General features: G+C 38.5%; 1 protein-coding gene across 1 annotated transcript in view; it reads right to left on the bottom strand.

The window, feature by feature from the left end:
- LOC114053942 (myomesin-1-like) overlaps positions 1 to 25,620 on the bottom strand; it is a 158,884-nt gene that overhangs the window by 111,793 nt on the left and 21,471 nt on the right. The window contains exons 3-6 of the mRNA XM_027877082.1: positions 21,273 to 21,413; positions 14,579 to 14,792; positions 13,778 to 13,935; positions 3,058 to 3,150 (exon numbers count right to left, since the gene is read on the bottom strand). Coding sequence (XP_027732883.1) covers positions 3,058 to 3,150; positions 13,778 to 13,935; positions 14,579 to 14,792; positions 21,273 to 21,413 — 606 coding nt within the window. The remainder of the gene's footprint in view (positions 1 to 3,057; positions 3,151 to 13,777; positions 13,936 to 14,578; positions 14,793 to 21,272; positions 21,414 to 25,620) is intronic.

Here is a 25,620-nt window from a genome sequence, read left to right as displayed (position 1 = left end):
ACACACACACACACACACACACACACACACACACACACACACACACAGAGTTTTGATTTATCTCTGAAGAGGAATAAGAATAACGGCAGCACATTTGTATACAAATACATACATGTGTGGGAATATTGCAATTTTAAGTGTGGGAACTCCCTTCACCAAAAGAGATGAAGGCCAACTGACTTAATTGAGGTTCCAGAGAATTGCCTGAGGGACATAAAGATTAAGCGACTTGCAGAGGTAGTGTCAGGGGTGGAATTTGAACCCAAATCTTAGAGTCCATCACTCCTTCATATAGGCATAGTGTTTTGGGGCAGCATTTTTTAAAGTCCTTCTTTGTGTCTTTAGCACAGTTCTTAGCACATAGTAGGCATTTGTATAAGTGATTTTTCGACTGACTAATACATCACATTTTTCCTTATGTTCTCCTTTGCTCTTAGTTAAGTTTAGCCAGTACAGAACAGGCTAAGTACTTGATAGTTGACTAAAGTGAATGCAGTTTCCTCTTTAGATTTATTCTGTAGCCACCAAGGATCCAGCATGTACTGAGCCAGAGGTAACTAAAGCAGCCTTGGAGCTCAGCAGAGCCATGAAGCGCTGAGTCTAGCCATTCCAGAAGATTTGTGATGACTTTGGGTCAGGATCAAGGCTGAGGGCAATCTCACAAGGTTCCATTTGGAGCCACATCTGAAGTTTGCCAACTTATGCAAACTTGTTGATCTGAGAAAAAGACTACAACTCTCCAGAGACTCGCCACATGCAAAATTTCTTTTGACATCCCCGGATTTCCAGGGTTTATCTGAACTGAAAATGCCTGGACTTTGTTTAGCCTTTTTCATTTACCATGCCAAGCTGCTTTCTTGAAACTGCCTAAATAGAGGAAATGAACTTTGGGGGAAAAAACCTCAAAAGATTGAAATGAATTCTGATGTCAAACTTTACATTGGGTTAGCACATGATTTGGGTCTCATTTTTCCTGAAATGAAAGAATCTTAGAGCGGGCAAAACCTTAGAGGACATCTTGTCCAACCTTGTGTTCTTTATGAGGAAATTGAATAAAGCCTAATTAGTGAGATGAAATGTTTCGTTGCATGGTACCATTGAATATATACAGATGTGGTCAATTTCTCATGGTCATGATAAGGCTGAAGGAAAAAAAAAGAGAGAGAGAATCTGCCAACCATCTGTTTACCTCCCAAGCAAGACATTACTGCTTTGTTTTTGTTTTTTTTTGTAATTATTGACAAGAAGAGAAGCAATGAAGCCATTTTGGGACCAAAGAGATATAATGAAATAAATGCAATTTACACAATAACAATTTAGAAACTACCTTTCTTGTTCGTGCTTTTGAAAAAACAAAGAGGTGGGGCAGCTAGGTGGCACAGTGGATAGAGCACCGGCCCTGGAGTCAGGAGGACCTAAGTTCAAATCCGGCCTCAGACACATAATACTCACTAGTCGTGTAACTCTGGGCAAGTCACTTAACCCAAATTGCCTCAAAAAAAAAAAAAAAAACAAAAAGGCAATATGACATAACAGAAAAGACAAGAGAAGTCTGCAGAATCAGAAGACTTGGGTTCCTGTCGTGGTTTGTGCCAGAAATAAATCACGTTACCTTGAGCAATGCAGAAATCAGGTCCGGGTTTCCTCTTCTCAAAAATGAGGGGTTTAGGCTAGGTGGCCTCAAAGGACCTAACTTACCACAGCTCTTACTTCCTACAATTCTACAAAATCTTCAAGGAATATCAGATTGCTTGCTATCTTGGGAAGGGGGATGGAAAGGGAGGGAGGGAGAAAAATTTGGAACTCAAAATCTTACAAAAATGAATGTTGAAAACTATGTTTATATGCAATTGGAAAATAATATAAAATATTATTATGGAAAAAGCCTTCAGGGAATGCATAAAGAAGAATAACTATGAACACATACCCTATACACTTCAGAGTTTGTCTCTTACATAAACAAAACCTGAGTAGTCTGTAGAATGAATTTGGCATTATATAGCACTGGTTCCATATAATAGCAGGTATGTATCAAGAATATGAATCACTAATATTCATACTTTTAGATACCCATTAAGAATTAGTAGAATTACATTTCTGAATGATTTTGCTTTGTATGTCTAAGCAAGAAATGAGAAAATAAGTCTAAGAAGGCAATGCAACTATGCATAGGCACTTAGAGCTGACGGAGGCTCAGAACCTCAACTGGACCTGGGGGGGGGGGCAGGGTAAATGGTTGCCTAGGGTACAATCAGGGAGACCCAGTGCGAGACACTTCGTAATGGCACTTCTTATCGTTTTAAATGCCAGAAAATTCTACTCTCTTGTAGTCCATTGGTGTCAAATCATTTATGTTACGGTGAAAGCTCAAACTCTTCCTTCCTCCCTCCCCACCGCACTTAAGTGGGGGAAGGAGAGAATAGGGGAGGGGGAAGTGTCACAGTTTTGAAACTTTACCCAGGGCATTGTCCTAGCTCTTCTCAGAATTTACAAGACTCATAAGAAACTAGACCTTGGAAATCATCTGTCCAGCCCAATTATTTTATAAGCAGAGAAGTAGGTTCAGAGAGGTGAAGGAATTTGTTCAAAGTCACCCACCTCATATCCAACTTCAGCTCAGAGAGCTTTTGTTCCATCTTCCAGCCAAAATAGAATGACTTAATTTATTAACATACTAGGACAAAAAACTCTGGACAACTGGACTGAAGTATCAGGTCTGACACTAATAAGCTTTGTGATATTGGTAAAGTCACTCATACTCTCTGAGCCTCAATTTCTTCCACTATAAAGTGAAAGGATTGGGCTAGCTGACATCTAAAATACCTTCCAGCTCAGACAGTCCAGGCACCATCTCCTTCAGATGACATTTATTTTAAACACCTTTTACTCAGGAACACACACATACACAGGACCACATACACATAGGACCACATACACACACATACACGTAGGACCACACAAATACACAACCACATACACATACACACATATCTACATACACACACACATCACCAAGAAATTTTTCAAGGACACACAAGGAAGTTTTGATTCCCTTACGCATTAATCTCCAGATAGTGCATTCCATATCGGCTCTCAATGATGTACTTTCCAGGGTTAGCATGGACGTTAATGGGTACGTTGTTTTTATACCTATGGAAAATCAGAAATGGAATTAAGTACATGCTCAAATATGAATCATTTGATAGTCAAAAGAATAAAGCTCATAGGGACCTTGCAAAAAAAAAAAATCTTTTCTGACTCTACCCGCATGGGTCGTCCCTCTAAGTGAAATATCACCTATTTTTAAATTAGAAGTTAACAGATTTAGTTATTGTTCAGTTATGACCCCATTTGGGTTTTCTTGGCAAAGATATTGGAGTGGTTTGTCATTTGCTTCTCCAGTTCATCTTACAAATGAGGAAACTGAGGCAAACAGGGTGAAGTGACTTGCCCAGGGTCACACAGCTAGTAAGTGTCTAAGGCCTGATTTGAACTCAGGAAGATGAGTCTCCCTGACCCCACACCTAGTGCTCTATTCACTGCACCACTCAGGTGCCCCATGTCAACAATCCATTTGGAAAAATTTATGTCTGTTTGATGCACAGGACTTTTATTGTCTCATCATGATTACATCTAAAACATGGGACTGTATTGAGAATGTACACATGATGAAGTTGTGTCATTTCCCAATCAGTCAACAAACATTTTTTAAGCACCTACTGTATTTAAGACAATAGAGATTTTGTTGTTGGCTGAGTTTAAGATGAAAATTTCTTTGCTGCTAACATGATTGTATATTGTGACAAATTATTGTTAAGAATTAATTGATGAATAAATATTAACATAATTAGCAATCATTTGTCAAATATCTACTGTGTATAAGTTTATTGGACAGTTAGGTGATGTAGTCAGGGAGACTCATCTTCCTGAGTTCAAATCTGGTCTTGGACACTTAATAGCTGTGTGCCCCTGGGCAAGTCACTTCACCCTGTTTGCCTCAGTTTCCTCATCTGGAAAATGAGCTGGAGAAGGAAATGGCAAACTACTCCAGTAATCTTTGCCAAGAAAGCCCTAAATGGGGTCATGAAGAGCTGTACACAACTGAAAACCAATCAAAAACAAGTTTGTTATAATCATTAATGATAACTGTTATTATTTAGTGTTTTCATTTATCATTATAATAGCTACTTATTAATATATTGGATTGTTGTCCAACACAGTGGTATGACTTTTGTTTTTGAAGACTTCATAATCTAAACACATAAAAGACTTCTAGATAAACACAAAAGACTTCTTCTTTCTTCTAGGCAGCCATGGTCTGGCCAAGGAGGAACAAGTAAATGGTATTAAAAATCTGATCTTTGATCATCACTTCTGGCTACGGTCTAAATTATTCCTCTTAGGCACTGGAATTATAAGTGGTAGTGGCCTTCAAATAGGATAGGATTTTCCTTTTATATATTTTCTGCACATAATATTTGACTTTCAAATACTGAGGATGTGATTCATATGTTATTCATAAGTTGCTTCATAAGTTATTCATACTTGTATCCTAATTCCATTGGTTCTCAATTTGTTATGTTTTAGTTCTTTGGGAGTTTCACAAACATGGTAACAAAATGAAAGGCTTAGGGAGGAGGAGCAACACCATAGGGGTCACTTAGTGACATTGAAAAAATAATTTCTTTCCTTTGGGCTACAATTTCTTCATCTGCAAAATGAGGACACTGAACTAAACAATCCCTGTGTTCCCTTAGAGTTCTAAAAGCCATGATTTTATAATAAAGGAAAGTAAAGAGAGAGAATCAGAAGCAAGAGTGTGCTGGTAAATGTTTAACAACCAGCTCTCGGTGGTGCAGGGGGGTGTACATACAACACACATTTAAATTTAATATGCATTATTAACATTTTCCCTATCATTTTCTTAAGTCTAAATCAACACAATAATAAATCAAACCTTAATTTGTAGTATTTGCTAATTTCTGAGGTATAAATGCTTGCACTGAAAAATTAACAATCTGCTGGGGCAAACTAGTTCGAGCCAGCTCTGGCAGACCCCTGAGTAGACTTGGGTTTTCCTCTCAGCTCTCCCACTGACTTGCTGTGTGACCTTGGACAAATCACTCCATCTTTCTACAACTCTCTCTGATATACAATGGAAAAGTCGAAGGAGTTTGTCTTAAAGGCCCCCCTTTCTTCTCATATTCTATGATTTTATTTATGCATATCACAAAAAGAGGCAACAAAATCCTTTCTCCAGCCCTAATATAAACAGTAATGCAAAACAGAAGCCATCTGTTCAATTCAAGTACTCCCTACCACTTCTTGGGGTTGTTGTAAGACTGAATAATAAATTGTGAATAAGACATTTTCAGTTCCCTGGAAGAAAGACTATATAAATCCAAAGTACTGCGTTAGTATTTGTAGTATTATTATACAGTGATATCTAATCTAGCAAATACAGAGAAACAGGAAATTCTGGTCAACTATGGGTTAATGGGACAACTGTTTTGTTTCTACCTATGTTACTGAAAATCTTTCCTAAATCTATTAGTTCATGTTGCTGCCTCACTAGTTACAGTACGTTATAGGTGAGATGATTATTTTTGAAGGTTAAAGATCTAATCCAATCTCAGGATCATCCTGCTGAATGTAAGTTGTGATTTTGTTGTACGACACATATTGATGGCATAGGAGATGTGGATAGGAACTGAAGATGATACCCTGAAAATTATGGGGGTTTTGGTTTGATTTTGTTTTCTTTTACTTAATCCCTGATATCAGTCTGTTTTCCTGCTTTTCTTATAAATGAAATTTAGTGTGGTGGTGGTGGTGGTGGTGGGTGGGTGTGTGTGTGTGTGTGTGTGTGTGTGTGTGTGTGTGTGCGCGCGCTCAGTTTGTCCTTCCTTCTTGAAGAGGACCATGACATTAGGAAGGTGACACCATTAATTGGAAGTGAATTGGATTTAAGTGAGGGAGAGCTGTGCAACGTCACCAGCCTCACTTTCTCCTTTGGAGCCATCTGGGTCCAGTGGCAAGATATAGATCAAGACAATTGGAGATGGCCCAGTGATGATAATTAGTGGGATGTGTGTGTGTGTGTGTGTGTGTGTGTGTGTGTGTGTACAGTTTACTAAGAATTCCATTTAGTTAGGTTCCAGTTTTGGGTTATCCACAATAAAGACTTTACTCTGATACATTCGACGTCTAATTTAAAGTCCTACATGATATGCCTCTTGATTTCATAATAAAAATTGCTGGGCAGCAAGGCTAGCTACAATACAACATTTTAGGAAATACATAGAATCCTGACAAGTCTGTTGTATAAGAAATAGGCTGCCTACTAAATGAATGAGCATGCAAAAGAGAAAACAAAATTGCTTCCCTGTTTTACTTGCCTGGGATATTTCATATGTGATAGAGGAGTTCCCTGCCTTACTTTAGTTTTTTCCAAGTGCAGGAATGTCAATTGTTCCCTTTGGTATCAGGAGAGACTGTAAGTGGGTGCTGCTGGAACAAACAACCAAGTGACACCCATTTGCTTGGCTTCTGATAGAGAATGGTGGTCAGCCTCCCATAAAGTTCTAGCCTAATCAGAGGTTGTTAGTTCCTCACATTCCCTCACCAAAGGCCTTTCTTTTCTGTTTGGCTTAATGATTTAATGCCATCCCCACAGCTGGGAGTTCCTGCCTTTTCAATCGTGATCTCATGGAGAATCAAAGCTGATTTTTTAAAAACCGTAGACACAAAAGAGGAGGCAAGGCTCTCACTGAGCCCTGAGTGTCTTTTCCTCAGGTATTCCGTCTAAGAAGAAAAGAAATCTTTCTATTTTAAAGTGGCAGAAGTCAGGGAACCATTTAATTACACGCTGTAGGGAATCTATCAGGGAACATTTTACAGAGCAGCTAAACCCAGCCATTCAAGCTGTGTTGGGGGTGGGGTCTAGGTGCTGTCAGTGACTAGGAAGCCAAGAATAAAAGGATTTTTACCCCATCTGTAATACTTATTGATAGAAAGAATATACTCCACAGTTTGTTATTCTGGAAAGTGAAATTCTAAGCCAGCCTAATCATCAGCTAATGTTGGAGAGTGAATTGCCATCCTGATGTTATATGCCAAAAGGTTTCTTAAATCCCCCTAGAAGTCTCTGATGTCCAAAGTCCTCCATATTTGTTTTATCCATTGCCTATAAAATATTATTATGAATGAGCTTAAGAATTTCTAAAAGGAAAACCTCAAGAAGCCATTTATGCTAACCACAACCCAATTCTTTGTGGCTTGCAGAAATGTCTTTTTGGACCTAATTCATATTTCAAGAATCAGACCTAGAAGAAACCATCTAATCCAACTCCCTCATGTTACAAATAAGAAAACTGAGGGACAAAAGTAATTTGCCCAGGGAGGAGAAAAGTAGGCTAATCCTGATAACTAAATAAAAGCTTCTAGGCACTAAGAAACATGATTAAGAGAATAAAATTCTACATTCTTATTATTTTTTTTGTATCATCAGAGAATGCCAGGCAAACCATCTTTCAACTCAAATTAACAGATGTTGGAATTCCCCCATCCCCCAATTTGACTGCTTCTTGTCATTCAACTCATGTACTAATTCTGTTCTCATGTTTAGTGGGCAGCTATTACTGACAAGTCCTAATTCTCGGGGGGGACACATGACACACTAAAATATATTTTGGTACTAAACGAATAGCAACGATCTAAGAAGAATGTCAAAACATCTATTTGGAGGAAGTTATTATAAAATGTAAGTAATTGCCTGTAATCCTATTTTTAAAATAATTATTTCTCTGGTGTGACAGAATTGTAACTAAATTGGACAATATAGTAAATTACTCTAATATAGTAAAGAAATATAATGATGATTTCCAACTCCAGTTCTAGGATAGAATTTTTCCAAATGAGATACTGTCTCTTCCAAAGACTGCTGTTCCTATAATAGTCACATAATCATAGATTGTGTCATTAGCAGGGTTTGACATCAACTTCCTTTCCATTTCTATTTTCCAATGCTTTGGAGCTAACAGGAACCACCCCACATTTGGAAAGAGAAAGAAAAGACTTAAGAATCCCCAAGCATGTATTTTAAACACTTTAATTAAGCCCATCCAGTACCACCAATAATCATCTTGGTGAGGAAATGTGTCATTACTTACAGAGTGCAATCAAGATATTCCATCTATAAAAATTATTTAGACCTGCAAGCCTAGGAACCTGATTAGGTCTGGTAATAGTATGCTTTTCAGGTATAATCAATAGCATTTTTTTCTTTATTTACAAAAAACTTTTAGTATTAGGCAGCTAGGTGGTACAGTGAATAGAGCTCTCTGGCCTGGAGTCAGGAAGACCTGTGTTTGAATCCAGCTTCAGACACTTATTAGCAGTGTAACTCTGAGCAAGTCACTTCACCCTGTTTGCCTCAGTTTCCTGATCTGTAAAATGAGCTGGAAAAGGAAATGGCAAACCACTCTTTGCCCAGACGATCCCAAATGGGGCCACGAAGAGTCAGTCAGACGTGAGTGAAATGACTGAACAACTACAGCAAGAATATTAGAATTGGATGGGATCATCTCATCTTTTCCTACCCCCTTTTACAGATTCAGGAAACTGAGGCCCAGAGGGAAGCAAGTATCCTTATATTAAAATGAACCACCTTCTCATTTTTACTGAAATCAGTGTTGCATTTGCAACCACTCTCAGGTTTTTGCAGTCAGGAAAAGGCCCATGTAGGTTTCACAATTTGTGGAGTACACAGAATACTCAGGTACTTCACAAAGACATATTTGATTATTCTGAAGGGGATACTTTTTGCATTCCAATCAATCATACCTGCCATCTGGTCTTGACGAATAATGGTTATTAGTTTCACTTAGCAATTGCAGGGTAAGCCCTGGACTTGATTGAAATAGATATGATGGGCGGTAGATGACTGGCAGGAAAACAGCTGTTCTACAGCCATGCCATCTGCTAAGACCATGGGGACGCTTGAATTCTGATGATGCCTAGTGGAAACTGTGAACCACCCTATTCAGGAAGGCCAGCAATGCAAGCCCCACATGCTTGTGAAGGATGGCAGAGAATTTGGTGGGGTTAAGTAATTAGGACCAAAAATAATTGCAGCAAAATATTATGTATACAGGAGCACTAGACAGAAGTATGGTGTCCCAGAGAGTCCACTGGACTGGAAATTCAATTTCTTGCCCCTGTATACATGCATGCATACATACATACATATATATATATATATAATGTACCTGTTCATCCCTAGGTAAGTCACTTACTCTCTCTAAATCCGAGTTTCTTCATTTGTGCAATGGAGATAATAGAATTTGCCCTTCTTGGCTCTTAGGGATGCTGAGACCTAAAGTGCTACAAAAATGAGTTATTATTATCAGTTATCTTTGCTGAGAACTGACTTACATGACTTAGGTGAGTCACTTGACCTCTGAAATCCTTAGTTTCTTCATCGTTGGACCCGATGAGAGATTGCTAAGGTCTCTTCCGCTCAGACTAGAATTCTATGGCTCACTGCAGAACTGGGGCATCCCTGTCATGTAGGTTCATAGCTCTCTACCTGGAAGGGGTTTCAAAGGCCACCTAGAGCAACCCCCTAATTTTATAGATGAGGGAGCTGAAGTACAAGTAGAGATTAAGTGACTTGTCCCAGGTGACGCCAGCAGCAAGTATCAGAAGCAGAATCTGAATCCAGGTCCTCTGATGGTAGGACCAGTGCTGTTTCCACCATAACATTTCCATCTCCAGTCTGTGCAGTGTGGCGCCTCTATTTGCTTCACCACTTTATGTTTTCCTTGTCAGCCAAAAGAAAACAGAAGCTGGTGGTGAAAATTAAGAGGAGCAGTAGCTCCCCCCCAAAAGGAAACTTTTTTCTATATATGATACTATATTTAGGTACTCTGCCTATGATGCTTATTACTGAGATGCTAATTCCAAGGCAGGTAGGCTTTCTTAAGAAAAGCAATGTATTTGGAATTAGAGGGCCTGAATTTAAATAGTGTCTCTTTTGCCACCTAGATGAATTTGAGGTCTATGGGTCTGTTTCTTGATTGGTAAAACGAGGAGGTTGGACTATATGGTGTCTAAGGGCCCTTCTAACTCTAGAATTATCCCCAAGATTCAGGAAATTACTTTGTGAGGTTTAATCGTAGTGAACAATCTTGGCTTCTGAGAACAGAAGATGTGACCCATCTCTCCTCTGGATAGACGAGTCAGAGACCCCTGGTACAGAATGTGGCGTATATCATCAGCTTTGTTTTGTCAGTCAGAAAGGGAACAAGCATTTTATTAAGTGCCTAGTATGCACCAGGCACTGTGCTAAGTTTTTTACAAATAATATTTCATTTGATTCTCACAACAATCCTGGACAGTAGATGCTATTACGAGCCCTATTTTACAGTTGAGGTAGGTAGAACAGGGTAAAGTGACTTGCTCAGGGTCACATGACTAGTAAGTGTCTGAGGCCAAATTTCGGCCTCACCTTGAAGCCAGGACTTCCTGACTCCAGGCTCAGGGCTCTACTCACTGGGCAACCTACCTGCCTGTTCGTTCTGCTTTAATTCCGTAATTAGGGAATAATCTGTGAACAAAACAGGAAATAACCGTGATTTTTCTTTTTAAAAGGTAGTAATATTTAAATGCTATTGTAAGGGAATGACATTTTTCTGAAAACTACATTTTCTATAACTGAATTAAAATTATTTAGGGCATTTTTATAGTTTCTAAAAGTGCTCAGTACAGGAAATCTAGGAATCCCATTTCAGAGAATCCAGGGAATTTGGAACTATACTTTGTCATAGCTAAATACTATAGTCAATTCTTAATTATGTTCCAGGGGATTATTCACATTTTGGTTTATCAGACGAAAATCTTTCAGATTTATTGATACTACCTACAATACTAAATAAGTAACTATTTAGTTACTTGTTTTGTTGACAATTGGCTCTTCATTTCAGTTTTCCATGAAGTTTTCATATCAGTAGGTAAGACCTATGAAAACCAAATACTTAGCTATCAATCTGACTCAAGGGAAAATTTCACAGAAGATATCATAGTTTCACTTAGCTTGGTGCTAATCCTAGCATGGAGTAGGCTTCAGGGATAAGTTAAGAAGGAGTCATAATGGAGAAATCTGTTACCTCCAGAGACAGATTTTCACTGTCTGGCTGCCAAAATAAGTTTCTTAAAATATGTCCACCATGTCAGTCTCCTACTCAAGAATCTTCAATGGCTCCCTATTATGTACGGGATAAAATACCTTTTTAACTTGGCAATCAAGGACCGTTGAAATTTAGCTCTGACTTACTTTCTCAACCTTATTTCATATGACTCTTTTTCTATGTTCTGTCTTCTAGCAAAACTGAAAAATTCTTCCCTCTATTTTATCTTGTACCCTCTTACCTCAGCAAATTCACAAAGGCCTGGAAGATACTCCTTCCTCATATCAACCTGTTGAAATCCTCCCATTGTTCAAGGACTAAAAGGGGAGCTGCCTTTTCTAAGAGGCTTTCCCTGGTACCCAATCTAGCAGTGGCTCTCCCTTTCTATTTTTTTTAGAGTAGTTTGATCTTTATCTCCCATTTTCTCCTGTCACCCAGAGAGTGAGAGTTGGAGTCAAGAAACCTAGGTTCAGATGCTGGTTCTGACACTAATTAGCTGTGTGACCTTTGATGATACAAAAGGTCTTTACGTCTCTGAAACTGTTTCCTCACCTTTAAAAATGGAAGAATAATTCTTGGTCTGCCTACCTCACGGGATTACTGCAAGGAAATTTGTAATCCTATAAGAAATATGTGGGCATTAATATCGCGGTTACCCTATATCAATACAGGAAGGCAGCTAGGTGGCATAGCGGATAGCATTCTGGACTTGGGAGTATGGAACACCTGATTTCAAATTCTGCCTCAGACATTTACAAGTTGTGTGATCATGGACAAGTCACTTAACCCCTCTCAGTCTCAGGTTCCTCATCTGTAAAACGGGGATAATAATAGTACTGCCCTCTTGGGGTAGTGAGGATCAAATGAAATACCATACATAGAGTACTAGTTCCAACAAGAGTGTGGAAACACATAGGACAATGTGCAGTAAGTCCATCTCTCTATAAGGGACCCCAGATACCTCATTTATTGATATGTATTTTAGACTTTTTATGGTGCTGTATATGCGTGGTAGAGGGAAGCTTTTTGTTAGCAATAGAATACTTTTGAGATAAAAATGCGCCAAAAGTCACGTCCTCATGGCTTTTAATGAGAAAGACTAAAAATGCTAATGATTGAATAGTCATTAATTTGGGAACATAGTAAGAACTTAAATTCTCTCTGCTTTCTCTTTCTCTCTCTCTCTGTCATTTTAGTGAGTACTCTCTTCTTCACCAAAAAGTCTTCCTCTAGTCCCCTCCACTAGAAAAACTCAACATTCAACAGGAAATGACTGTAATCTATACCAGGTAATCTGAAGAGTTGTCAATTTCCATGGGAAATGGAAGTGGTTTTGATTGTGTACCTTGCTACCACAATGGGGAAGGATGAGGCATAGGGAGAATTTGTTCCTAACCATAGCTAGGGCCTTTTATGAACTAAAGCCTGACAATTGAAAAGTGTTTTTGCTGCAGTAGATGATGTCACTAAACATCTAATTTCTGATTGATCTCACTGTTATTTGCCTTGATAATTGATAACTGACTGGTTTCCATTCTCTGGATTTCAAGCTTACAAGGCTAATGAAATGGTTTATACAAAAGCAGGAAAACCCAGTATATAACCAATTATAGATGCTTTCACAAATGGATTTGTGTGTGTGTGTGTATAATTACAAATTGTTCCTAAAAAATGAATGATTTCATCCATCTTCATTATTCGTGATCAGAAGTGTTGACTATCATAGGAAAGAAAGGAAGAAATTCCACGGGTGAATATTCACTTTCATGTATCTTTTATTCTTTCAGCATGCATTGCTCTCCACATCACGTGTGAGGATAAAGGAAACATCACACAAAACACACATGTCACTGGTGTCAAAGGATTAAAAAGAAAAGGCTTCTTTTTAAATTGGCTTAATTCTTATTCCAGAGCCTGCTGGCTATGGCCAGAGCCCCAATGCCTGTTGTAGGTCGTTTTGCAACGTAGGGCTCAGAAAGACATTATACAACTATAGAAGAACACTAAAGAAAAAAAAAAAGACCATTTTCTTTTGTTGGGGGCAAAAAGGATGATTTTGCTGGCCCCTTTAATGAGTGATATTTTCAAACCTAATTTTTTTTCTGGTACATATGAGAAGGCACAGTGGGGTCAGAGATGGCACACAGAAGTAGGCATTGGTAGCTATCCTTTTTAAGATTTACATTTTTTTTAAAAAGGAAAAACAGTAGAGCATCACTTCTAGTCAAAATGATTACGTACTTGCAAACCTTGTCATGAAAGGGCAAAGGGATTTTATTAGAGTTCTCAGGTTCTCTATTCTGGTTGTGGCCATAGATTTTTATTTTATTTAAGAAGCTTTCAGTAACTTTCAATACTGTATGTAAGATGTGGAAACAGTAATGTCATCATCATTAAAGCATTCTTTTTCTCTTGCATAAGGTACACAGTCTGGCATCATAATCCTTCCTGACAATCCTTCAAACTAAAAACTGTCTTCATTAATTTTTACACACTGGCAGTCCCATTTGAGTCCATTGTTGGTAACAGCTAAATTAGGAGTCACGTATATTATTTCTATCAATAATTCTCACAAAGGCGCAACCTACCATGTGAGCCGTGGTTCTGGCCAGCCTGACACAGAGCAGTGTAATCTGACATTCTGTTTCTCCCAGACAGTGTGGGAACGAGGCTTGATGACAAACTCAGGAGCATGGAGAAGACTGTCTTCATTCAACTTTTTATGAAATTCCTCAGTCTCTTCTAACTGAAAAAAATATGTCAATAAAACGATTCCAAAATCAAAATATTCTATCTTCCTAAAAAAAAAAAAGAATAATGAATAAACCACAATTTTAAACCACTGGGTTTGATTTTCATTCTGAGCCTCAAGTTTGCTTCTAAAAGATAATAACTTGTTCTGATTATCTTTCATAGCTTTGGCAAATGATTTCTATGAGGCTTTAAAGCTCATTAAGGTTTTCTTAACCCTAATTGAGAGCAAGGGATTCTTCCTCCTTAAATGAACCTTTTTTTTTTTTTTTTTTTTGGCTGAGGCAATTGGGGGTTAAGTGACTTGCCCAGGATCACACAGCTAGTTAAGTGTCAAGTGTCTGAGGCCAGATTTGAACTCAGGTCCTCCTGAGTCCAAGGCTGGAGCTCCATGCACTGCATCACCTAGCTGCCTCACTTAAACGGATTTCTTAATGCTCTTTAAAGTGTTTCAGAGTTTAATATGGGGTTGAGAATGTTTAACTTTTCTCTTTTGATTTTCTGTTTTGTTTTTACTCCTACTTCCCTTAACCCGTGCAGAGTTTCGTGTGTTTTAGCACTTGAAGGAAATTGAGTATCTAAAACAGATTGCCATGCATGTTCCCCTTTGGCAACATGACCTATTTGTCTGCTCTTACTGTTTTTCTCAGTGCCAGGCGTTCTGCCTTCTCCCGTATGGCCACTTTCCTAGATTTCTTCTCAAAAAGTTCCTCCTGTTGTGAAGACACCGTGGACTGCTTGGTGGTGGTGATGCCTTCACCAGTGGCCAAAAGATTTCTCCTGGCAACATAGGCAGCAGCTTCTTTAATTCTTCCCTCTTCTGTATCAGTAATTCCATTGACGTTTACCTGGCTAAAATTTAAATAAAAAAATACAAGTTCAACGAATGCACATCCAAATCCCCATTTTTGCCCTTTGTACCAAATTCATATGCATACCACACTGAAGCATTCATTTGCAAAATACATAGTTGGGGCAGCTAGGTGGATAGAGCACTGGCCTTGAAATCAGGAGGACCTGAGTTCAAATCTGGCCTCAGACACATGACTCTTAACTAGCTGTGTGACACTGGGCAAGAAGTCACTTAATGCTGACTGCCTTGCCAAAAAAACAAAAAAGCAAAATACATAGTTATTCCCATTATGCAAAGATTTTTTTACCTTTCAAAGGGACATACCAATGTTGTTGCTGTTCAGTCCCGTCTGACTCTTTGTGACCCCATTTGGGGTCTTCTTAGCAAAGACATTGGAGTGGTTTGCCATTTCCTTCTCCAGCTCATTTTACAGATGAAGAAATAAGGCAACCAGGGTTAAGTGATTTGCCCAGGGTCACATAGCTAACAAGTGTCTGAGGCTGGATTTGAACTCAGGTCTTCTTGACTCCAGGCCCGGTGCCCTATCCACTATGCCACCTAGCTACCCATATACCAATGTCTTTAGCTAAAAAAAGTATGCTTCCTTGCTTTGTTTAAATGTAATTTTATTTATATCCATATTTTCAAGAATATTGCAGTTAGGCAGCTAGGTGGTGAAGTAGATAGAATACTGGACCCGGAGTCAGGAAGACTTGTGTTCAAATTTGACTTCAGATCCTTACTAGCTCTGTGACTCTGGACAAGCCACTTAACTTTCATTTGCCTCAGTTTCTTCATCTGTAAAATGAGAATAATAATAGCCCTTACTTCTCAGGGTTATCAGGATTAAATGATATAGTATTTGTAAAGTGCTTTGCAAACCTTAAAGTTCCATATAAATACTCACTGTTATTATTATTAGCAAATCTGTGTTCAGTTTGAAGTCTAAACTCCCGATCCATAGTTTGATAGAGTTGTACTCTTAAAAACAAGCAGGTACAATATCCAGAGCAATTACATGGAGAAATGAGTTATGGACTTTACGCTAACTAGATTGACCGTGTGGCTCACTCAGTCTAACTCTCTGAGACAATGAAATGTGTGCGCATTTTCCACATAATAACTCTGTTGTATTGGGGCAGCTAGGTGGCTGAGCTCTGGCCTTGGAGTCAGGAGGACCTGAGTTCAAATACCGTCTAAGATACTTGACACTTACTAGCTGTATGACCCTGGACAAGTCAATTAACTCTGATTGCCTCACCAAAAAACTCAAAACAACCCTATTGTGTTTATTGTTTGGGAAACTGATCAGCTCTGTAATAGCTAGTCTTGGTCAGGGAGAACAGACAGTAAAAGGTATGCAAGCTGTTGTAGAGCATGTTGAGCTGTCTCCTAGAGGTAAGGTTATAGCATAATTTCTTGAAGTAAAAACTGAATAAAGCTCCTAGATTATCAAGACACTAAAAAAATTTCCATGTTTCTAGAAAAGCAGTCATTGCGCATGGTTCCTTCATGCCCTTAAAAGCTGCTCCTCAAACACTCCCCTCAAGAGGGCGCTGAAGTGTCAAATTGACAATGCTGCCTTACTGCCACGGAAGCAGCAGGAAACCACAGAGGCAAAGCATTTCGGAAATTGTCAGACAGGGCCAGTGTTTAGTTACTTTTGCTAAACAGTTTTCCATTAGGGGTAATGGAAGAGACCAGATCTACAACCAGGAATGAATAAAACCCCTAAAGCATCAACAAAACTCTTTTTTTCAATGAATATATTTAGAACAAAAGATAATCATTCAGTTTACTGACAGCAAGGTCATTTCTAATTAATTGAATCCTGTCAGAATGTTTTTGTTTGTTAGTTGATGGTTGTGAAAAGAGGAGAAAACGAAGTTCCATAAGAAGCACTGACCCCCTAAGATCTGCATTTTGTAAAGCTATTATCACGAATAATGGATACCATTAAGTGGTCACATTATTTGAATTCACACTATTTTAAGTTATAATTAGTTGCATGTAAAATAACTATGGTAGTGGTTCCAGCCCAATGGAAGTATGCACTGTGAATTCAAATAATACAACCATTTCACAGGATTCATTATTTGCATTAATCACGGTTGCCTGAAAATTATTTTTAAAATAAAAAAAAGTTTTATTTTTAGAATCTTTCTCAGAATCTTTTCTGCAACTTCCTTGGGCGTTTCTTCTAGACAGGATACAGCCAATTTTAGTAACACTAAAAAGTCAGGGTTTCAGAATTTAGAGTTTCTTCAGCCCTATTATAGGGAATAAGTAACACAGATCTACCTGCTTTGTTATATCCCCTTCTGAGGGAGGATTAACACCATGAACAGAGTACATGCAGATATTGTATTTATATATTCTTGACATCTTATTCTATAACATAGCTAATGTATGCATGCATTGACTGAATGTTGAAGAGAAAGATCCAGCCTCTCTTCTCTGTCCTAGCATTTAACAAACCCAAATTGTGACCTTGGCGGACCTTGCCTCTTACAAAATTCAAAGGATATACTTTCATGGATTTTCCCTTAACTCTCTCACCCACCTCTACAACTGATTCACTGAATCTGCTCTGGCAAGTCAGTCAACCAGCATTCATTAAGTATCTTTATGTGCCAGGCACTTCATTTCTCTCACTTTCAGTTGTCTCATCTGCAAAACGGGGGCCTGGTCTCAATACTTCCTATAATTCTTTGCAACTATAATATTCTATGATTCTAATTTCTGCAGAAAATCAGAGACACACAGAGAGAAAAGAGACAGAGACAGAGAGACGGAAAGGAAAGGAGACGGAAGATATTGTCGCTAGAAACCTAACCTACTGTCAAACATTGTGGAAATTTGCCTGGTTTACTCTATGGAAGTCTGTCTCAGTTTCCTCAGCTGTAAAATGGAGATAATAGTACCACCTACCTTGCAACATCCTTGTGAAAATAAAATGAAATAATATTTGTAGTGCTTTGTAATTGTTGTTTTTGTTATTATACCCTTTAGGGTATAATGTTTGGTGTGTTAATAATTGATAATAATAGCTATCATTTCTATAGTGCTTTCTGTGTGTCAGGCACCGTGTAAAGTGCTTTAAAATTCGTATCTCATTTCATCCTCAAAACAACCCTGCTATGTAAGTGCTGTTATTATCCCCATTTTACAGATGAGGAAAGTAAGGCAATCAGAGGTTAAGTGATTTGCCTAGAGTCACACAGCTAGTGTGGGAGGTTGTAGTTGAACTCATGTTTTCTGGAAACCAGGTCCAGAGCTCTAGCCACTGCGCCATCTAGCTGCCAAGAAAGGCACATTGCTCCGAGAGGAAAGTCTGAAAGGAGAGAAAGACAGCCTGCTCTACTCAATAGAACAAAAAGCAGCGGTGTTTCGAGTTGCCTTACAAAAGAAATGGTTTTTTTTAAAGGACAATAAAATTGCATATGAATTTTTAGAGAAGATTTTGGACCATTTTAAAGATTATTTAGGCTTTGATTACCTTGTGGTATGTTTTTATTGAATTATTGAATAGAAATTAAAGGATTTAACATATCTCAGTCCGTGGCAGAATATGGAAAAAAAAAAAAAAAGAAACCAAACCTTGCATAACCACTTTTTGGATTCTGCCTAACTACACACACATTGCTTAGAAAGTCAATCCTGGAGTCTCCTTTTCCATTATTATTATTATTTTTTTTTTTGACATGAGGTATGCTATTTAAGAGATACAATGCTATAGAGCTGAAAGAGCAAGGAAAGCAGACTTAATGTAAGACACTTGGGACCTTTATTGTGAGACATTTCACTAAATGCAATACAAATGTGGGATAGTTTTAAAGTCTGCTGCTGGTGATTTGCAGAGAAAGAAAAAATGCGACGGAGTAAAAAAAAATCCAAGCCTTTTTTTAGTGGGGGGAAGTATAACAATCTATATACCATAGTAAATCCATATGTATTTTAGCTTGTATGAAGTTCTACTAAATAACAGTATCTATTAAATTATCTTAGGTAGGCAGTAACATTTTTAGAGGAAGAAATATGACTGTTAACACAAAAAGTTCACTTAAAAAAAGCAGGGAGTTGTAGTAATAAGCTAAAAATAGCATCTTACACAGAAGGAAGTGAAGGAAAGGATTTTATTTGTTCCCCGAGTTCCACCCCAGGCACAGTTCCATTAGACTGTGGAATACTTCAAAAAGCAGGCCCACTGTCAGAACAGGAAAGAACAACACAGAAGTACAAATCAGGGATGGAAAGAATTCCTACTGACTTTCATCTAGGCTCTGTTTTTCCATGACATTTCTTGATGCCATTTGGCCCAAGAGGATGACATTTGGTCAGTAACCTTAAGATCATGCATCATTGGCCCAGCAAAGAAAAACAAATAGGAAAGGACACGAGGATTCCTTTAGCCCTTGATCTCCGCTCTATGGTCAAGTTCCTTTCAAGCTTCCTGAGGATGCTATTGGAGTTCAAATGAAAATTACCACAAAAGTAATGAATAATACACTGAGCTGGAAGTTGATCTGTTTCTCCTGTTTTTTGCTTGCCTTCATGAAATAAAAGGAAATAATTTATTTTCCATCAAAACCCAAACCTTTGATGATAAGGTTAAACTATAAAGTAAAATTTTCCATGATAAAAATCTATGAAACTATTAGATCATGTTTGCAGCTGTCTTTTTTCTTCTTAATAAATAATAATTAAACAACCAAAACATCACCCATCAAAGCAGTTTTCAGGATAACTAAATAGTGGTATATCATCTGACCCTCCCCATTCTCCTCATTTTTTGGGTATTTTACTTAAATATTCCCTTCTTCTATTCTGTCTCTAGTAGTCAGATCAGTATCATCTCAAGCATGCTGTCCTTCCAAGTTCTAAGAAATTCCATAGGAGAAATATGTTTTTTTAAAATTCTTCCATATAGCATCTCCCTGTCTTCTGAGATGACTAGTTTCAGAGAAAGCTCTTAAAGCCCCTTACATGACAGCTTTCAAAAATGGTTTTTAGAAAAACAATTTTCTTGATTTTTGCTCCCAAGAAGGATGCCATATCCGGAATAACAGGTGAGCATAAAAAGCAGTAAACAAAAGACGAGAAGAGATTACACAAATCATGAAAGAAAATAAGAACCTATTAATAATATAAGTTCAGGTTCACAGTATCGTGGATCTAGGGCTGTCAGGGATCTCAAAGGCCATTTGGTATCCTGACCTCTTTTACAGAAAAGAAAACTGAGGCCTAGGGAGATTAAGTGGGTTGCCTAAGGTCACACAGCATCAGAGGTGGGTTTTGAACTCAGGTTCTCTGGCCCTTGGACTCCTACACTTTTCTACGATACCAAATTTCAGAAAGTTCCCCCCACCTTTCCTATCCCCTCTTATGAGCTCCAAAAGTACAAAAATAATGCAATGATGGAAGGGGCCAGGGGGTGAGGGTGGGGCAAGTAGAAGGAGGGGGAGGGTCTGTTGAACACATCCAATTTTCTTGGGTGATGCAGTCTCCACGTGGAAGAGCCTGGGAGGCCTCCTTCAACATGTAATGGAAAGGTCTTGCTCCCTCATTTGGAGCATGAGCAGACATTCTGGACTGGTTCTGCTCAGCTGACCATGAGGTGAAGAGACAGACTTTTCCTTGGCTATGGAGCCAGAACTGGGATGCATTCAAAAGGCACCAACAAGCCAAAGTGAGGCTCTTACTCTTGTACATTTCTCTTTCCTGGGGGCTTCTGTTCAGCTCAGAGAGATATTCTAGAAGCCTCTAGTGTAAATGAGGAAAGGCATCAGGCTCTCCTCACCAGAGGTCAACATGTGACTCCTGAATAAGTGTCTCTGCTGTTTCCTGCTTTTAGGTGAAGTTTTGGAGACAGTTACGACCTTATGAGTTTCCAAAGGTTAGGATGACTTGCCATCAGAGTTCGCCATGCTGGATTTGGTAGCCAGCTTCGTCCATCAGAAGTGAGCCCAAGGAGAGACCTTTGGGACACAGGCTAACAGTGGCTAAGACAGATTCATTCAGCAGCTGTGTCACATTTAGAAGTGAACTGAAGGGGTAAACGCTGGGTAAAAACTTCTTTGGGTTTGGACCCACTCTCTATAGGGACCAGGGTAGTTTGAGGAGAGTGTGGCCCCAGGGATGTGTGTGTGTGTGTGTGTGTGTGTGTGTGTGTGTGTGTGTGTGCGCGCAGTGTTTATGCTTCTGTTCTTGCTGTATCTTGGTGGTAGGTATCCTTTTGCAAAGGCTAATCAATGTTGATTGGTTGGATGGAGCTAGGATGCTGCTTCCTGGAAATCTGCAGTCAAGAGTACACCAGAATGGGGGGGTTTGAGTTGGTAGCATCCAGAGAAGGCCACTCCCACAGCCTCAGGGGTACCCCTGGAAACCTGAGGAGGTGGTGTAACCAATTTCATTCTGCAAGAATGAGTCCAGAGTCTCACTAGAATAATGATAATACCAAAAAGAGAAAACATACATACCGCCCTGAGAAGATAGGTACCACGTAGTCTTTTGGATCGTTTTCTTTCTCCTCTCTAGAGACGAGGCTCTTTTTGGCCCTTTTGGTTTGTGGACTCAACTTGGAGGAATAATCTTCTATCATTAGAGAGGAATCTGTCAGTCTGAAAAAAAATCCCTGAGGTTAGATTTAACAATGTGGGAAGATATATTCAGAACACACACATCAAAGGTGAGATTTAACTTGGAAAACATTTCATAGGATCTTGGATCTGGAATAATTTTCTTTCCAATCCAGAGCCCATTAAATGTGGGCACATACAGAAGGAACTGAAAATAATGTTTCCATGTGCATATGAAGAAAGGATTTAGGCTATATTTAAAACCAGTAAGAGAATATCTTAGAAGAAGGTTTGAAGGTTAGAAAACAAGCCTTTTATAATAATTCCTTTTGCTTATTGCTCTCATAGTCAATGTTCAACATTTTTCTCCTTTTTAATTTAATATTTTATTTTTTCCCAGTTACCTGTAAAAATAAGTTTAACATTCTTTTTTTTTTCAAATTTTGAGTTCCAAATTCTCTCCCTCCTTCCCTCTCCTGCCCACCCCTTCCCCCATTGAATATTTTTCTCTTTCTAAACAAAAGAGTCTATATCTCAGTCTAGACTGCATTTATTTGCATGGCTTCAGGTTCCCTCATTATCCTAATCAGTAATGCAGGGGTTTGATGACTTGACAAAGAAATTCAATTTAATTAATATTAATTGAATGCTTTGAATATAGCAGACACTTAGGGAGATCCAAAGAATGAGGCACATTTACTGCTCTCACTGAGCTTGTAGTCTAAAAGAATCCCTTGTTCCCTTCCAAACTCAGCTCAGGTGCCATCTTCTGCACAAAACCTTTCCCTGGTTCCCACAGACCTCTTCCCATAAATGTATTTTGTGAGAGGCCATATTCATGCAACATGTGGCCTAGTGCAGTTGGAGTCTGTCTCAGAGTCAGGAAGACCTGGGTTCAAATCAATGTACAACGTGTCTGGCTTTGGCTGATCATACCAATAAGAGCTTAGAAAGCCCTACCACAGGTTGGACACAAATAGTTCATATGACCATTTGCGAGGAAGAGGTCTCTAAATTTTCACACGTCACATTTCTTTTAAGCTACCACAATTCTGTTTTGCTCATAGAGCACAACACCTTCTTTGATGAATGACTTTAGGCCCCCACATTGTCCTAATCAGTAATGAAGGCATAGATGACTTGACAAAGAAATTCAATTTAATCCACTTCTGTAGATAAGAGTTATCAGCAAAGGAATGATTGCAATTTTCCAGGTGTGAAGTGGTGAGAACTCATATTAAGATGGTAGAAGAAGGAATTTCCTTTTGTTCTGTTACTAGAGACAGAAAACACTCAGTAATGTTCCCCGTTTCTTAACCCAAACATGGAAATTAGAAAGTTTCTCCAGGCATTAAAGGTCTTTAAAGTAGAATCTATGTGATGAAATTATTCTAACAATGAAGATCTAAGAGAGTGCTTGCAGTGCAAATAAAGAGGAGAGAACAAATGTGACAGGAGGTTAGGGAAAAGGAAGTGTCAAAGGCAATGCCACTCATGGGTGATTGAGTGAATGATGGTGCCATTGATAGCTGTTAAGAAATCAGGAGGAAAAGTAGATTTAGGGGAAAGATAATATGTTACATTTTGGATATTGGAGTTTGTAGTGCTAATAGCATACCCATGTGGAGATGTCTAATAGGCAGTAATCTTTCCAGTGTAAAGTCTAGAGTGGCAACGTGACAGCAGATTGAGTGTTGGGCTTCCTGTCAGAGATAGCTCATCTCTGATGGTTATTGGGTGTGACCCTGGGCAAGTCAAGTAACCTCTATCTGATTGAGGCTCTAACACTTATCTTTTGGACTTCAGTTCCCATCACTAAAACGAGGGAGTTGATTAGATGTGCTTTAAGGTCCCTTCCAGCTGTGATTCTATAATCTACTAAGCCATGAGTTTTCTGTGTTGAGGAAATCACAGATACTTCACATATTTGTGAGCACATAAATGTGATCATGCACACTTCTTTAAAAAACCCTACACTGGCTTCTTATTAAGTATCAAATAAAGTCCAAACTCACATTGGGTATTTCACATTCCAGATTTTCCAGATTCATCTCTTAACACTTTTTCTTTCATGTACTCTATGCTCTAACCAAGCTCAATTACTTACTATGCTTCCTCTCTCCTGTCTCCTTGTCTTTGTCTATGCCATTCCCTAATGCTAGGATGCCAATTCCTCTCTGACATCAGTCCCCAATCAAAATCTTCTCTTTTTCCTTGAGCCTTTTATAATATTCATTATTATATTATTGCTTATACATTATTTTATTTATATTTATATCTTTATTATAATATATTATACATAATATATCATTATATTATTATATTATGTTTTGCTCAGTGCCTATTATGGTTTATATTCTTTTTTTCTTAATTTATTTTTAGTTTTCAACATTCACTTCCATAAGCTTTTGGGTTTTAAATTTTCTCCCCCTCCCCAAAATGGCATGCAATCTGATATAGGCTCTACATATACATTCCTATTAACCTATTTTCATATTAGTCATGTTGTAAAGAAGAATTAGAATCAATAGGAGGAACCATAAGAAAGAAGAAACAAAACAAAACAGAAAAGGGGAAAAAAGAGCAAATAGTATGCTTCCATCTGCATTCAGACTCCATAGTTCTTTCTCTGTATGTAGATAGCATTTTCCATCATGAGACTTTTGGAGATGTCTTAGATTCTTGCATTGCTAAAAAGTCTATCAAAGTTAGTCATCACACAATGTGGCTGTTACTGTGTACAATGTTCTCCTGGTTCTGCTCACTTTACTCAGTATCAGCTCATATAAGTTTTTCTAAGTTTTTCTCAAGTCAGCCTGTTCATCATTTCTTATAGCACAATTACATTCATATACCACAACTTGTTCAGCTATTCCCCAATTGATGGGCATCCCTTCAATTTCCAATTCTTTGCCACCACAAAAGAGATGCTATGAATATTTTTGTACATGTGGGTCTTTGTCCCATTTTTATGATTTCTTTGGGATATAGCCCTAGAAGTGGTATTGCTGGGTAAAAGGGTATATGCACATTTTTATAACCCTTTGGGCATAGTTCCAAATTGCTCTCCAAAATAGTTGAATAGGTTCACAACTCCACCAACAAAATCTTCTCCAACATTTATCATTTTCCTGTTTTGTCATATTAGCCAACCTGATAGGTGTGCTGTGGTATATGGCTTATATTCTATTAAAACTATTTGTCAATACTTCCTACACACACACACACACACACACACACACACACACACACACAGTCACACACACATACCCAGGCAGATCATAAGCTCTAGACAGGAGTCTCGTGTCTCATTACAAACTTTCTATTCCCCTAGAGTCTACTACAGTGCTTCAAACATAGCAAGTGCTTTTAAAAAGTTTTGTTGAATTGAATTGAATGGCAAGTCTAATTTTAATGATTCATTATGAATCATGTTATGAATATAAAGATGTAGGATAGATAGTATCATTTGTTTATACCTCATACATCCCCCCCATCTCTGCACCCCCTCACCACTGCATCCTGGGCCATCTGCAGTAGTCCTGATCTATATCTGGTCACTGGATGCAGATATATAAGACTTTCTTAAGGACCATGCCTCAAACCCAAATCACTCTGGCTCTCATTAATTGGCTAACAATAGGTCCCAGGACAAGCCCCACTGGGTCCTTGTTTGGGCCCTGATTGGCTCAGAGTGAATGTAAATAACAATTGTTTCTGTTTTGGCCAGAAACCCTGAGGGTCTTCTCCTCCCAGACTGATTTTTTTTTTTGACCAGTTAAAGAGGCCATTCTCTGCCTCATTTCTTACCTAGACTTAATCATAGAATAGGTCTCAGTCAAACTGAGACATGTTAAAGACCTTAGCTTAAAAAGGCCAAGGTCTTCCACTGCATCCAGGGCCATCTACAATTCTCCTGATCCATATCTGGCCACTGGACCCAGACTGTTCTGGAGGGGAAAGTGAGGCTTGTGACTTTGCACAGCCCTCCCTCACTTAAATCCAATTCACTTGCATGTCGTGGCATCACCTTCCTGATGTCATGGTCCTCTTGGAGAATGAAGGACAAACAACAACCTCTGTGAGTAGAAAAGGAGCTGCCCATCGGGGATAAACTGGAACTGGGCAGTTGGGCAACACAGTTTTCTTTCTTTCTTTCTTTCTTTCTTTCTTTCTTTCTTTCTTTCTTTCTTCCTTCCTTCCTTCCTTCCTTCCTTCCTTCCTTCCTTCCTTCCTTCCTTCCTTCCTT

Source organism: Vombatus ursinus, unplaced genomic scaffold (genome assembly GCF_900497805.2).
Source record: "Vombatus ursinus unplaced genomic scaffold, bare-nosed wombat genome assembly UNPS02014812.1, whole genome shotgun sequence".
NCBI lineage: Eukaryota > Metazoa > Chordata > Mammalia > Diprotodontia > Vombatidae > Vombatus > Vombatus ursinus.
The sequence above is the reverse complement of the archived record's forward strand: the minus strand, read 5'-3'. Positions and strand labels throughout refer to the sequence as shown.